This window comes from Nyctereutes procyonoides, unplaced genomic scaffold (genome assembly GCF_905146905.1).
Source record: "Nyctereutes procyonoides isolate TBG_1078 unplaced genomic scaffold, NYPRO_anot_genome, whole genome shotgun sequence".
Classification (NCBI taxonomy): Eukaryota; Metazoa; Chordata; class Mammalia; order Carnivora; family Canidae; genus Nyctereutes; species Nyctereutes procyonoides.
In genome coordinates this window covers 5,057,848-5,071,155 of record NW_026575020.1, presented here as the reverse complement: position 1 = coordinate 5,071,155, position 13,308 = coordinate 5,057,848, and the positions used below count along the sequence as shown (strand labels likewise).

The 13,308-nt window shown below is 58.9% G+C and overlaps 1 protein-coding gene across 3 annotated transcripts; it reads right to left on the bottom strand.

The window, feature by feature from the left end:
• Positions 1-445: 445 nt before the first annotated feature.
• STAC2 (SH3 and cysteine rich domain 2) lies at positions 446-13,059 on the bottom strand. Of its 3 annotated transcripts, none has more exons than XM_055328608.1 (12): positions 12,626-13,059; positions 5,896-6,202; positions 5,433-5,530; positions 5,157-5,247; positions 4,492-4,604; positions 4,322-4,394; positions 4,170-4,231; positions 4,018-4,092; positions 3,596-3,693; positions 3,150-3,201; positions 2,653-2,790; positions 446-2,087 (listed from the first exon to the last, which is right to left on the bottom strand). In XM_055328608.1, exons 1-12 carry the CDS (start codon positions 12,713-12,715, stop codon positions 1,983-1,985), a joined length of 1,302 nt encoding a protein of 433 aa, XP_055184583.1. In that variant the 5' UTR covers positions 12,716-13,059; the 3' UTR covers positions 446-1,982. The 3 variants fall into 3 exon arrangements, with proteins under 3 accessions (XP_055184583.1, XP_055184591.1, XP_055184600.1); XM_055328616.1 differs by having other exon boundaries at positions 4,078-4,092; XM_055328625.1 differs by lacking the exon at positions 4,018-4,092.
• Positions 13,060-13,308: the final 249 nt, after the last annotated feature.

Here is a 13,308-nt window from a genome sequence, read left to right as displayed (position 1 = left end):
CCTTTCTGCCTGCGGCTTGGCGGGTGGCGGGGGCGAGGCTGATCTCGGATGGTCTTGGAGGGCACCCTGGGTGGGCAGAGCTGTGTGGATGCATAGTTGGGTGCCTGGCCCCTGCCGACGCAGATGTGCCTCGAGCCACAATGTGACTGTGACCGCGGCCCTACCCTCTCCCCTTCCAGCGTCTGGCGACATCCCACTCCACCCCACCCCTGCCAAGCTTTTCTTTTAAACTCCTCCCCAGATCCCCATCTCAGGCTGCTGAGGTGGGAGGGGGTGGGAAGGCATGGGGACCCCTGCGAGTGCGGGCCAACCCCAGCACCCCTCCCCTCAGAGATCCACAAATTCTTCCCCCTCCAGGCTAGTCTCCTTTTGGCACCTCCAGCCCCCGCCCCAGTCCTTGCACCTTTCCATCCTCTCTCCCAAGCAGACACACAGAGCACACAGATTGGGACAAGAAACATTTATTTAAGGGTCTGGGGGCTCAGCAATGCCCCAGCAGACCCATCATGCAGCCTCATGTACAGTGGGCATCGGGCCCGCCCCTGGGATATTGCTGGGGTGGGGCCTCATGGCAGCAAACAGGGCAGTGTGGCTTGAGCCCCCCTCCGAGGGGGGAGAAGTGGAGCAGGGGCCAGTGGGTAGGAGGATGTGTCCCTCCCACTGTATGGGAGGGTGTGACTGTGCCCAGGGTGGGGGCTGGCATTGGCTGGCACGATCAAGGGCACAAGAGGAGGCTCTGAGCTTGGAAGGGGAGAGGGAGGTTGGCACCAGAGAAAAACAACCTGTAAGGGAGGGGTCCTCTTTGTGTGCGCCCCCTCCCCAGGGTGCCTACCCCCTCCTTTCCTGGTGGTCAAACAGAACTGTTGGCCTGCCTTAACCATCTTGCACTCCCTCTTCCTCCCAGGACTCTCTGTCCAGGATAAGGGTGCAAATTCGGTCAGAAGGGTCCCCTGCACTGAAGGAGGGGTCCCAGTGCTTCCTGAAAAGCCCAGAGGGAGAGGGCGAGGAAGAGCAGTGGCCTGGTCAGCCTTGAGGCAGGACTCCTGGGGTGGGCCTTGTGATACCCAGGACAGGAAGAAGCACAGGCTCCCCTGGGTGGCCAGCCCTGCCTCCTGCCACCAGGGACTTCTAGAGTCCTGACAGTGAAATGGGGGTCCTAAGCATGGGCTAGTTTTTTGTTCTCAGTCAGGTTTCTGGGTGCAAGTCATTCTGGAGTGTCCCTCTCCAATGGATAAGGGTACCATGAGGCTGCTCTGTGGTGACTGTTCTCCTTGAGGAGACAGTCTCTGATCTACCACACTTTCCCCAGAACTCGGCCCTCCCCTCCTTTGTCCGCCCGTGGTTTCAAGTAATGGGAGAGATTCCCACAGAACTTTCCTGAGAATTGATGGAGTGACAGAGGTGGTGAAACCAGCAGGTGGACTCAGGATCCTCCTGCAGTCCTAAATCCCCTCCCACCGCCCCCTAACCCCCCTGGGGCGGAGGGCTGAGGCACTCGGCCCCACTTCCTTCCAAAGGGACAGCCGCAGGGTCACAGGCACATAGACCCAAGCAGGGGCTCCGCGGGGAGAGGGCAGTGGTGTCAGGCATGCAAAGGTGGTGTGGACATGGGAAGTGGAAAGGCCCTCTGGACAAAGCAGCAGGAGAGTTCCCCAGGAACACCCCCGTCCCCAGGGCTGCACTCAGCATGGCAACTGGGGAGTGGGGTCTGGGCAGTGGCTGGACCTACCTGGAGCTTCCCTGTTCCCTCCCACTGTCCCCTCCTCCCTCACCCTTAAGTCCAGGGGAGCAAGCCCCTCGGGGTACCTTGGGATCCCAAAAATAAAACCTTCCTCCGTGCAGAAGGCTCCCGAGTCATGGGGAGTGGCCCCTAGGAAAGGTGGAGGGAGGAAGAGTGTGGGCTGATGCCTGTTCCTGTTCCCGGGGCCAGAAGCAAGGGCCAGGCATGGGCAGGGGTGGCAGCTGGGTTCTCTGGGCTCCGCTCAGATCTCGGTCAGGGCGTCGGCTGGCACCAGGCCCCGCTTCTTGCCGCTGCTGACGCGAATGAAACCGTCAGCATCCTTGCTCCTGCCCACGCCCACACAGATCTGAGTGGGAGAGATGCGAGCTGAGTCCTGGCTCTGCCTACAGCCCTGGCCCTGAGTCCTGCTGAGGGCTCCCAGGGGGCCACCCCAGGGGATGATGGGACCAGGAGCAGATGAAATTGGAGATATCAGCTGGGGGGAAGGGAGTAGATCTTATCAGGGTACTGGGCACGGTGGCAAGATCAGTGGACTTGGAGCAGCACTCTGGGGCTGACCTTTGAGACCAGCTGGCCTAATGCCCCGGCCGAACACCCATGTCACAGGGGAGGTTAAGGGGAGGAAAAGGGCTTATCGGGGGGTTTACACAAGCCAGAGGCACAGCCAACATTCAAACCCAAGCCTCTGGACTCCTAATCTAGTGCTCTTCTCCTCCCCCAGGCTGTGTCTAACCAAACTCAGCCCCAATTCCCAGCGGGGGATGAGAGGGGGGCCCTGCAGTCCACCTCTCTGACCTGCCTTCCCTCCTGCTGTCAGGCTACAAGTGTCCTCCTCCAGGGCATTCACCTGTGCCCCTGCTGCCTCTCTCCCTCGCCCACCTCTCCGGCTGCTGCAGGGCCCAGGCACTCACCTGGTTCTCCTTGAGGCTCATGTACCCCTGTTCCTTGTTCCCAGAGAAGGGCTGGCAGCAGCGCCAAACGTTCTCACCTGGCCTTACTCGCTGCACAAAATTGGCTGGGAAGAAGCCAACCCGGTCGCCAATCTTGCCCTGGGGATGAGGCTGGCAATGAGCACCAGTGCCACCCCCTCCCATGTTGCTTCTTCTAGACTTGATGCCCATTCCGAGTCAATGCCATCAAACACCAGATCCTGGACTTCCTGTATCTGAACCCCCAGTAAGGTGGCTTCTGCACTTGGAAGGGCATGAGGTGAGCAGAGGGACAGGCTGAGGCAGGGAGGGTCCAAGGGAGAGCAAGTCCCAAGTGCTGGTCCTAGGCTTGGCTAGGGCCCAAGGCTGAAGGAGGGGAGGTCTTTGGGCCTGGAAAGAAGGTGAGGCAGTGCCCATTGAAGGTGGGGAATGGGGGAGTGCCTACCAGGGTCCCTCTGCTCCCCACCCAGCCAAGTCACCTTCCACCAGTCCTCGTTAGAGTCATCCACCAGCATGATCCGGTCCCCAGGCCTGGGAGGACAGAGCTGGGGTCGCAAATGGGCAGGAGGGATCTGCCCTTTCCACATTTTAACCCTCTGGGGCCCCCAGATCCCCAGCACACTCCCACCCACCCCCTGCAGCTGGGGGAGCTGTTCTTGACACCCTCGGAGGACACTGTGACCACAGGTATAGCAGACAATCTCTAGGGCAGATCCTGGGCAGGGGGGCAGGAGATATGACATCGGCACCAATCCCTTTTGGACTCTGAGCATTCCAGTTCCTCTCTGGCCTCAGCTGCCTCAAGCATGCCAGGAGAAGGTTCCCGAAGGTCCCCCTCACATTCATGTTCCAAAGTCTGGGAGCAGCGCCCTGAGGTTGGAGCCAGGTGGCTGCCCAGTGGGGCCAGACCACAAAGAGGACTTACTGTAGAGCCAGGTCATTGTTCTCTTGGGGCAGAAACTTGTAGAGCGCGACGTAGGAGTACATGGGCCCCACGTCCTTTCGCAGAGGGGGTTTGGGGGGCTGCGGAAAAGCTCTGGGTCAGTGGTGGGAGGGTGACACTCTCCTCACTCCACCCCCCCTTCACTTGCCCTGACCTTGCCTACCCTGGGCGGGGGAGCTAAGAGGTGGGACACAGGGCACCTGGGTCCATGACAAGGAGAGGTCAGGTTCTATCTTCTGTGTTCATCCTTGGGGGACTGGGTCAAGGAGGGAGAAAGGGAATACTCCTCTGCCTGCTACTCCCTGGAACTGCCCACTCTTGGGGAGTTAGCACAGGACTGGGCACACCAGGCACCGGCTCAATGCGGGGAGGGGTCATACCCCCTGCCTTCCTTGCGTACTCACCCTGGCATTGCCCATCCCCGTAGACGTAGGATAAATGAAGGAGCAGATACTCCCACTCACCATGCTCTCACCCACCTAGGGGTCAACGACAAGGAGACGTGACATCCCCTTCCCGTCTGGCCTACCAGGGCTCAGTCCCAGCATAACCTCACCTGCTGTCCGGGGCTCTTCTCCTCTGGTCCTGACCCTTCACTCTCGGCCGGGGCTGTGAATACTAGAGATGCCAGGGCAGGGCCAGCGTGTGAGGCAGCAGGGAGTGGCCAGCCTGTGCTCCATTCCTGCCCCTGGGCCCGCCTCCACTCACCACTGTCTCCAGGGCCCTCCTCTGAGCTGCGGATGCTGCCTTCCCCATCCTCAGTCAGCTCATCCCGCTCACTCTGGGGACAAGTCAGGGGTGGGGGGAGGGCTCAGCCCCTGGAGCCTTGCCCTCAGAGACCCCTGCCCCCCCAGGCTCGCCTTTGGTGCCTGACATACCAGGCTCCGCGTGGGGGACTCAGAGGTACTGCTGAAGCTGGAGCGATTCATCAGTGCCAAGGAGGTGCCATAGCGCAGGGTCTCGTAGACGGGGTCTACCTTCCCGCTGGCCCCTGCCAAGGAGCCACCCTCAAGGCCGGGCACCCGGCTGCCACCCTTGCTCTGCCCGGAAGCCCTGTATCACTTTCATTCCCTGCCCCGTCCCACCCCCAGACCCTCTCTGCCTGCACTAGTCTTCTCCAGATCCCCTTGGAATAACTCGCCATCCTGCGCATCTCTGGACACTTTCACTATCCCTGCAGATGGGGACGGTGCCTACTTTTTTCTTAGTCCCTATCCTTGCGGGTTCGGGCATTCATGAGAACAGTAATGAATCGATGACTTGTGTGATTATCCATTTCATGTCCAGCTCCCTTACTAGACCATGAACTCCACCTTCTTCCGTGCCTTGTCCCCATGTCTAGCACAATGACTAACACTTAGTAAGTGTTCAATAAACTGTCTGTTGAAGGATGAATGAATGAATGAATGAATGCACCCTCCATTCAGGACAAGGGCATTCAGAAAAGGGAAGTGCCAAGAACTAGAGGTGCCCATCTAAGGAATGTGTGGGTTTCTCATCACACCACAGCGGGATGAGGGGCAGTGAGGGGTGGGGGACTCACCAGTGGGTGGGGACTCTTTGCTTGTGACACAGGCGGGGGGTGGCTCATGCACAAGGAGCGGAGAGCTGAAGTTGCGACGGAAGGAGGAGGACTATGGCAAGATGGGCAGAAAGAGGGCATGAGGCTGTCACAGCCCACCAAGGACTTGTCCTTCCCCCAGCCCAAGGACCACCCCACGAGTGAAACCAGCCTGGATCAGGGGAGGCACTCATTCCCCCCACATGCCGGTGCTGGGGGGCACCCACAGCCAGCCACCCCTGCATGAACCCCACTCACCGCCTTGCCTGGGCATTGCTGGCGGGAGATCTCCTCGGAGCACCAGAGGTGGACGCTGACTTTGCACGTCTTACACCGCAGACCCTGCTTGGAGTTTCCTGAGAAGAATTTGGGTTCAGCAAGAAGGATTAGGCAAAGGAGGATACATCCAGGGGCATGGGGCCAAGGGGGCAGGCTAGGGCATCGGACAGAGGAAGTGAGGGCATCCACACATGTCAGCCTCGAGGCCCAGGGCTTACCCTTCAGACACCCGCCATGTCAACTAGCACTGAAGCCTGCATTGCTAGTAAACAGTGACCCTGGGCACCCACCCACCCCAAGGTTGCTCATGTGTCCGCACAGGGTGAGGGGCTCAGTTAGGATCAAGGGCCCTGCATAGCAAGAGCCCGACATGGGGCTGTTCCCTGGCCTCCTCCTCCCCGCCCCCACCTGGGCCCCTCTCCTTGGCACCTCAGGCACCTACCCACAATGAGCTGGTGGCAGAGCTCACAGGGGCTGGCTCTCTTGAAGATGTGTTCCTGGAAGCTGTGCAGTCTGACCGGTTTGAGCGGTGCCAGGGGCCGCGGGATGGGGCAGGGGGAGGGGGCTGGGGGAGGGAGGCCCCCATCTGTAGATGCCGGTGGTGGGGAGGGAGGGGGCAGCGGGGTTGGGGGGGTCAGCAGCACCTCAGTGGGGCACTTGAGCTCAGAGCCTGAGCGAAGGAAGAAGTTCTCCACGCTCTTACTTCGGAGGATGGTCTTGAGGGAAAGTGAGCGCTTGAACCGCTGGAGCTGAGAGAGGAAGCGAGGCTGTAAGTGGAAGCCAGAGGGGACTGGCTGGGAGCCAGGATATGTCCTTGGTCAGAGGCAGCCTGGAAGTACTAAGAGAGAGGCTGCCATGTTCCAGAAGGTGGTCATGATTCCGGATACCTACAGGAGCCAGGTGGGAACCTCCATGAGCAAAGGAGTCCTGGCTGGGCAGGCCCACCAGCCACACAGCAGCTGCTGGGGTTCTCTGGACAACTGGGCTACTCTACATGCCAGCCTAGTGGGGCCAGGTTTGCCAGCTTTTCAAAAGAAATCTAGACTTTTCTGCATATTTGGGTAGAAACAAATTCAGGAGGTTGTAGTTCCTTTTTTTTTTTTTTCATTGCAGAAATGGTAGTGTACTATTTTTCCTACGCCTTGCTTTTTTTACTTAACAGTAAATCTTGGAAATCATTCCATACCAACATATAAAGAGTTTCATCATTCTTGTTTATGGCTACACTGGCTATCACTATATGGGTGTACCATTTACTCAAGTTTAAAAAAATAATACTTTGGGGGCCAAACAGATGCTGCGGGTCCCCAGTTTTTCCACCTGTGTTCTTGAACAGGCTGGGAGGGGGGGAGGGGTCATCTTGGGCCCTCATCCTCAGAGCTGATTCCCTGTCCAAAGTCTCTCTCCAGGGCAGCCCAGGTAGCTCAGTGGTTTAATGCTAGCCTTCGGCCCAGGGCTTGATCCTGGGGTCCCGGGATCGAGTCCCACGTTGGGCTCCCTGCATGGAGCCTGCTTCTCCCTCTGCCCGTGTCTCTGCCTCTGTGTGTGTGTGTGTGTGTCTCTCATGAATAAATAAAATCATAAAAAAATTTTTAAAAGAAATCTCTCTCCAGCCCCTCCCCCATGCCCACCACATCATCTCCACAGCCCTGTCCCAGTTCAGCGCCACAACCCCTTGCCTCCCCTTGCCCATCTTCCCCTGCTCTCCATACAGCTGCTGGCGAGGTGATCCCTGGCCTTGCTCAAAACTTTTCCTGGCTCCTCAGGACACAGCCAAGGCCCTTGCCCCGGTCATGAGATTCAGCAGCTTGGCCAGGCCTTCCCTTCCGACCCACACCATCCACCTGCAGCCCAGACACGGGGATTCTTGAACTCATCCGTGTTTATTTCTCTGAGCTTTTTTGATGTGTTTGTCCTCTTCTTTGCCTGATCCACTTAATACCCTCTTTATCCTTCAGGGTTTCCAGTGATTTCCTCCTCTGGGAAGCTGTCTCTTCTTCAGCAGGAACTCCATTTAGCATAACCACTCCCTCCTCTGGGGCCCACTGCACCTAGTACTCACTTCCGCTATAGATCCAATCTGGTTTACATTGTCATTGTCATTGACTTCTTACTTCCCCAGGAGACTGGAACCCCTTAACGTCAGGGACAGTTGAATCAAATCCCCACTTATTTTTTTTTTTATTCATTTATTCATGAGAGACACAGGAAGAGAGGCAGAGACCTAGACAGAGGGAGGAGAAGTAAGGCTCCATGCAGGAAGCCCGATGCGGGACTAGATCCCGGAAATCCAGGATCATGCCCTGAGCCAAAGGCAGACGCTAAACCACCAAGCCACCCAGGTGTCCTGTGGCTGCAGTCTTAAGCGGAGCCCATGTTCTATAACACAGGGTCAATTCTGCAGGGAGGCCAGAGTTACTTCCATTGCTCACTCCAACCCAGAGTGAGGTCTGGAAACATCTCTACCCAGATCCTTGAACCTCTTCCCTCGCCTCTCGTGAGAGCCCCCTTACCCCTGCCCACTCCTTCCCACAAGTAATGGGTAAAGGGGGCCAGAGGCCTGGCTTCGGGCAGGGAGACTCGGTCATGGTTCTCAGCTGGCACATGGAGCAGCCTGTGTGGCCCCAGGGAGTCCAGCAGGCAGCAAAACAGAAGAAGAAGCAGAGAGGGAGAGGGAGACGTTTGGGCAAGAGGCAGGCCCCTGTGTGCCAGCTGGGAGGCCAGAGCCTTGAGGTGTCTGGCACACTGAGTTGCCCAGCTCCTTCCAAACTCGGCTTCCTGCACAGCACTGTGGGCTTCTTTGTGTGTCTGCGAGAAGTGGGGCCCTGGGCCCCAGACATCTGGGTGTTAGGGCAGAGGTGGAGAGCCAGAGGGAGGATTCATTAGAACATAAATGTATTCTATGGGCCAGTGTGGCTCTGGGGGCTCTCACAGGCCCAGAGAGGTGGGAGAAGCACCCACTGTTCTGCCCCAGGGCCAGAGCTTGGAGCACGGAGGGATCTGGGAGGAAGTGCAGGGCGTGGACGCAAAGCTACGCCTACCGCCTGAGGGCAAGTCACTGCACTTCCACTCTCTGAGCCTCAGTTCCTCCACATCCAAGAAGAAAGAGACTGGACTAGAGGCCCTCTAGGCAATACATGGTTCTGGGTCCGAAAAGAAAAAAGGTAAACTTCACACTATAATGAGGGGCTGTCATTGCCAGAATATTGGGATGGAGCTAATGCTTCAGATGCAGCACCTCATCAATCCTGGCACTACCCTCGGAGACAGTGATGACCGATGACCATTGCCCCACTTTGCAGATGAGCTCACGTGCACATAGGAGTTAAGTCACCCACACAGGATGAGTCCTCAGCTGGTAAGTGGCAGAGCCACAACCTGAACCAGTGGCTCTGACTGTTGAGCCCAAATAACCAAGAAAGTCCTGCTGCTCTGGGCTCTGCCTTAGCCCTGACCCCCATCCCTCCGCTACGCCGTGGGCTTGTCCACCAGGTCAATCAGGACATTTAGGGTTGGCAGGAACCTGCAAGACTGGCCATCCAGAGTAGTCCCCAGCCCATACTATCATCCCACAACGCCTCTGCCATGTCCCCTCTAGATAGTTGTCTGACTCTGTTGGTCACCTCTTGTGGCAGGAAGCGCACCCTCTCCTGGGACAGTCACTCCATCTTTGGGCAGCTGCAATTGCTGAAAAGTGCTTCCCTATATAGACCTGAAACCTGCCTCCCTGAGATCTTTCTGCCTATCGGCTCTGTTCCTACCTTGGCTCTGTTCCTCCCTTGACGACTCCTTATATACAGCAGTCCTTCAAACACTTGAAGACATCAGTCATGTTCCCCCCACCCCCCAAGGCTGTTATTTCTATAGTAATTCCCACAGGATGAGATTTTAAGCCTCCTTACTCTCCAGCCTCTGCCCTTTCCTGGTCTTCCCCTGGCCTCAGTGCCAAGAGCCACCTCTGCAGGGTACAGAGATCCCTGGAACAGAATGTTCCCCAGCACTGGGGCAGCCCCACTTCTGCTCACCGACTGCTGGGCTCTGCTGTGCACCCCAGATCCCAGGAGGGCAGAGAGGCAAGAAGGAACAACCTATCACCTGGGATGGCTGGCAGATGTCAAGGGTTGTGGCTAGACAGCAAGATGGGGGCACCTCTGCCAAATGGCTTGATGCCTGTCCACTCAAGAGACATCTGGCTTGGCTATTCGAACCTCATTTCGGCTCAGCCTGGCCAGGTATTCGTACCCTTGGGACTCCTCCCAGGGAGGAGAGGGTCCTCCTCCTCTCTTCCCACGGAGGGTTTTTCCCTATCTGCCATCAGCTATCTTTTCAGTGCCCCCAGTAACCATGGAGAGAAGTTGCCATGGACCCTGGTAAGCTGCCCCACCTGGATCCTGTTCTCTCCAGATGTACCAGGAGCTTGTCTGGCTTGGAACCTGGACCACCAGGCCTGTTCTTCTGAATCCCCTCCCAGAGGCTGGGCCTGGCCTGCCTGTCTCCTCCCCACCTCCCCATATACTGGATGGTCCCTTCATTTCCTCAACTCCCCACAGCATCTCCTCACTTCCCTCCAGCTCCTGAAAGGGCACTAGGCAGCTGGCAGTGGGTGGTGGCGGATGTGGCACAAGCTGACTCAGATGGCAGAGTTGGCATGGCAGGGTCTTCCCAAGGATGGCACCAAAGGGAATGATGGTACCACCCGGTGGTAGGATGGCATGGGGACGCAGAGATGGCAGTAATGACACCAAGGCGGTCACTGAGTAGCTTGGGTGCAGGGATATGATCCAATCTTGGTGTGGGCAGGAGGCTGGACTTAGGCTGGCAAGAAGGGCCCCCTCCAGGGGGCCCCAAACACTGATTAATAAGCCTGGAATGTTGGCTTCACTATCTAAAAGACACCAGCCCCCTCTGTTGTACCTGCCTCAAACTGAGTTTGGTAGGCCATCATCACTCCCCCTTCCCCCTCCCCAAGCCCTATAGTCTGGAGACCAAAGCTTCCTTGGGACAGGTTAAGGTGTGGAGAGCTAATGAGGCTGGCAGGGCCCTGAATCTTCTCCCTGCCCACCTCTGCCTTCCTGGGTACTCGCACTACCTGCACCCAGAATCCCCAGCCCAGCCTCTGTTGTTAAAACAGTCCTTCACAAGGGTGAGATTTAGGGGAGGAGGGTGAAGGGGCAAGGCAAGGTATGCAGTCCCCCTCCAGTGGCCTGCTCTTGTGATCTCCATGGCTCAGGGTCAGAGGTGATAGCACTGGACAGTCCTTGGGCTGGGAGGAGGGAGGTACAGATCTGCCAGGCCTGACCTCCCCCTGCCCACACAGCTGAGCTTGCAGCCTGTGGGTTTGCTGAGGCAGCACTGCCCTGGCTCCTGACTGCTCTTAGAAAGCTCTTAAGAAGGGGGTGGGGGGGCGGGCAGCCAGACCTCCTGTGGGAAGCAAGGCAGGGGCCTGGGAGACCCCCATGCTCTTAGGAAGCAAGCAGGGAAATGTGTCTGTCTGTCCCGGGGGACTAGAAGGCAACTGGGAAGGCCAGGGATATTGGCGCTCAGGATGGGGCTCGGCTCCTGAGACCCTCTGCTTTAAAAAAAGCCAACACAAATATTCCAGGTAATATCCTCCCACCCCAAGACCTCACTCCTAGTTGAGATGTGGATCTTTGAGAGGGGGAGTTAACTCTGTGCTCTGAGAGAACCAGAGTCTCATTCTCAGAAGGGAGCAGAAGAAGGTCAAGTTCAGATCTGAAGACCGACATGGAGACCAGTGGGTCCTTCTAGTTTAGGGGTGAGGAGCTCCCTGGGGTGCCTCCGCCAGGCCCCATCTTGTACCTACTGATCTACTCCTGGTCACTCTCTAGATGACCTTGACCTTGAATTAACCTCATATCCTGAGGGGTGGCCTGGACAGAATTAGGAGCAAGAGGGGTATTGGAAAGAGCTATAGATGAGCACTCCACACCAGGAAGGAGCCAAAGACCCAACCCATTTTTTTGGTCTTCAGTGCCCCCCTCCTTACAGGAGCAGGTGGGAACAAAAAACACCAGGGTGCAAGGGAGAGGGAAGGAGGCCTCGGCCTGGAGTCTGGGGAGGAGGCAGGGAGTGCCCTTGACACAGCCTCTTTTTTTCTCTCCCCATCCCCAGCCAGCTCAGCTCAGGTTGCTCCCCGCAGAACTTCTTGCGGGTCAGCCTTGAGCGTTTAGAACTTGAGGAGGAAGTGGACAGATTAGAGGTTGGGTGGGCGTTAAATTTAATCGGTGGCCTCCCCGAACCCCTAAAGCGCTGGGAGTCTGGGCTCTGCCTGCCTTCACTGGGGAATAATTTATTCATTGTGACTCCCGCAGGAGTAACAATCATACATAATTAGGGTTAATTATGACATTCATTAATTACGATGACTTCTCTTTTTCCTTCCACCCACCCAACCCCCCCGCCCCGCCCCCTGTCCCGCTCCCGAGGTGGGGGTGGGGCTGCCCGTCCTGCTCGGGAGCCGCAGCACCGTGCCCCGGGGCCCGCCCGCGGTGGCCAGCCTGCCGCAGCCCCCAGCGCTCACCGGGAAGCTGCGCACCCCCGGCCGCGGCCTCCCGGCCCCGAGCCTAGCCTGGCGGGGCGGGGGGAATGCAGGGCTGCGGCGGGGCCGAGAGAGTCATCCGGAGAGACTCGGGGTAAACACACATAGACGCCGAAAGGAAGCGGAGAGACCCCCGGACAGACAAACAGGTTGTGGAGACATTTTCCGAGAGACCGGCGGAGAGCGAGCTACGGGCCGAGCTGCAGACAGGGGCTGGGCGGGCGCGGAGGGGTGCGCCTCGCACGCACACACCAGCGCGTACACCGGCCCACACCCGCTACACACCGCTACACACTCCCTCCGCCTTCGCTGCGCCGATTCCCTCCAACAAAGCCGAGTTACAACCTCCCCGGAGGGTCGCGGCAGGCGTCCGCTCCTCGCGCGCAAGGGCGTGTCGTGCCTGCGTGCCGGGGGCTCCCCGTGGCCCCTCGTCGCGGACCCACTCGCCCCGGGCGCCGCGCAGAGCCTTAGGGATCGCGCGGGTCCCTTTGGCGGGTCCCGTTGCCGTGACCCCAGGGCACCCGAGCCCACGGTGGTGACCGCGTCGGGGAGGAGGCAACCAGGGCTGGGGGCGCACCGGGCAGGGGTCCGGGCCGCTCGCTTCCTGAGTTACCTTGGTTTCCTGGAGGGCTGAGACGGTCCCCGGGGGCGTGTGGGTGGCCGCGTCATCCGGTTCGTTCTCCTTCTCGCTCATTTCGGTCATGGTTGGGGGAGAGGGGAAGAGAGGGTGCCAAGACCCGACGGGGGCAGGTGGCAGATGGCAGATGTCTCCCTGGGACCCTGAGGCCCTTCTCCAGAGACTGCCCCCCAGTGAACCCCAGGAAAAATCCGCCCAGGCAAAGCGACCCCCCCACTCCCGGGAGCGGGCGGAGAAAGTTGCCGGGCTGGCCAGTGAAGAGGGGTAGTTACACGGAGCCGCGGGAGCCCGACGACCCCGGGAATGAGGACCGAGGGTCTGCAGAGGATGCTGCTCGGAGCGAGGGGAGGAGGGAAGTGGGGACGCGGGGATGAGCTGAGGGAGGGAGCGACGGAGCAGTCCGTGTCCGGCCGGCCCCGCCGTCCTCTGCGCCCGCCCCCCATCCCCTTCCCCTCCCCCCGCCGGCCCCGGCCCCGCACCCGGAGGCCCCTCCGCCCAGTCCTCGCCTTCCAACTTTGATTTAGGAGGTCGCCTGGTCCCTCCCCCTGCCCTCGGCGGCTCCCCCGCGCCGCTATGCAAATCAGGTTCTCCGCTATTGGCTGCCGTGGTGGCCAGGAGGGCGAGTTGGGCGGAGCCTGGGGGGGGCTCGACCAGATGGG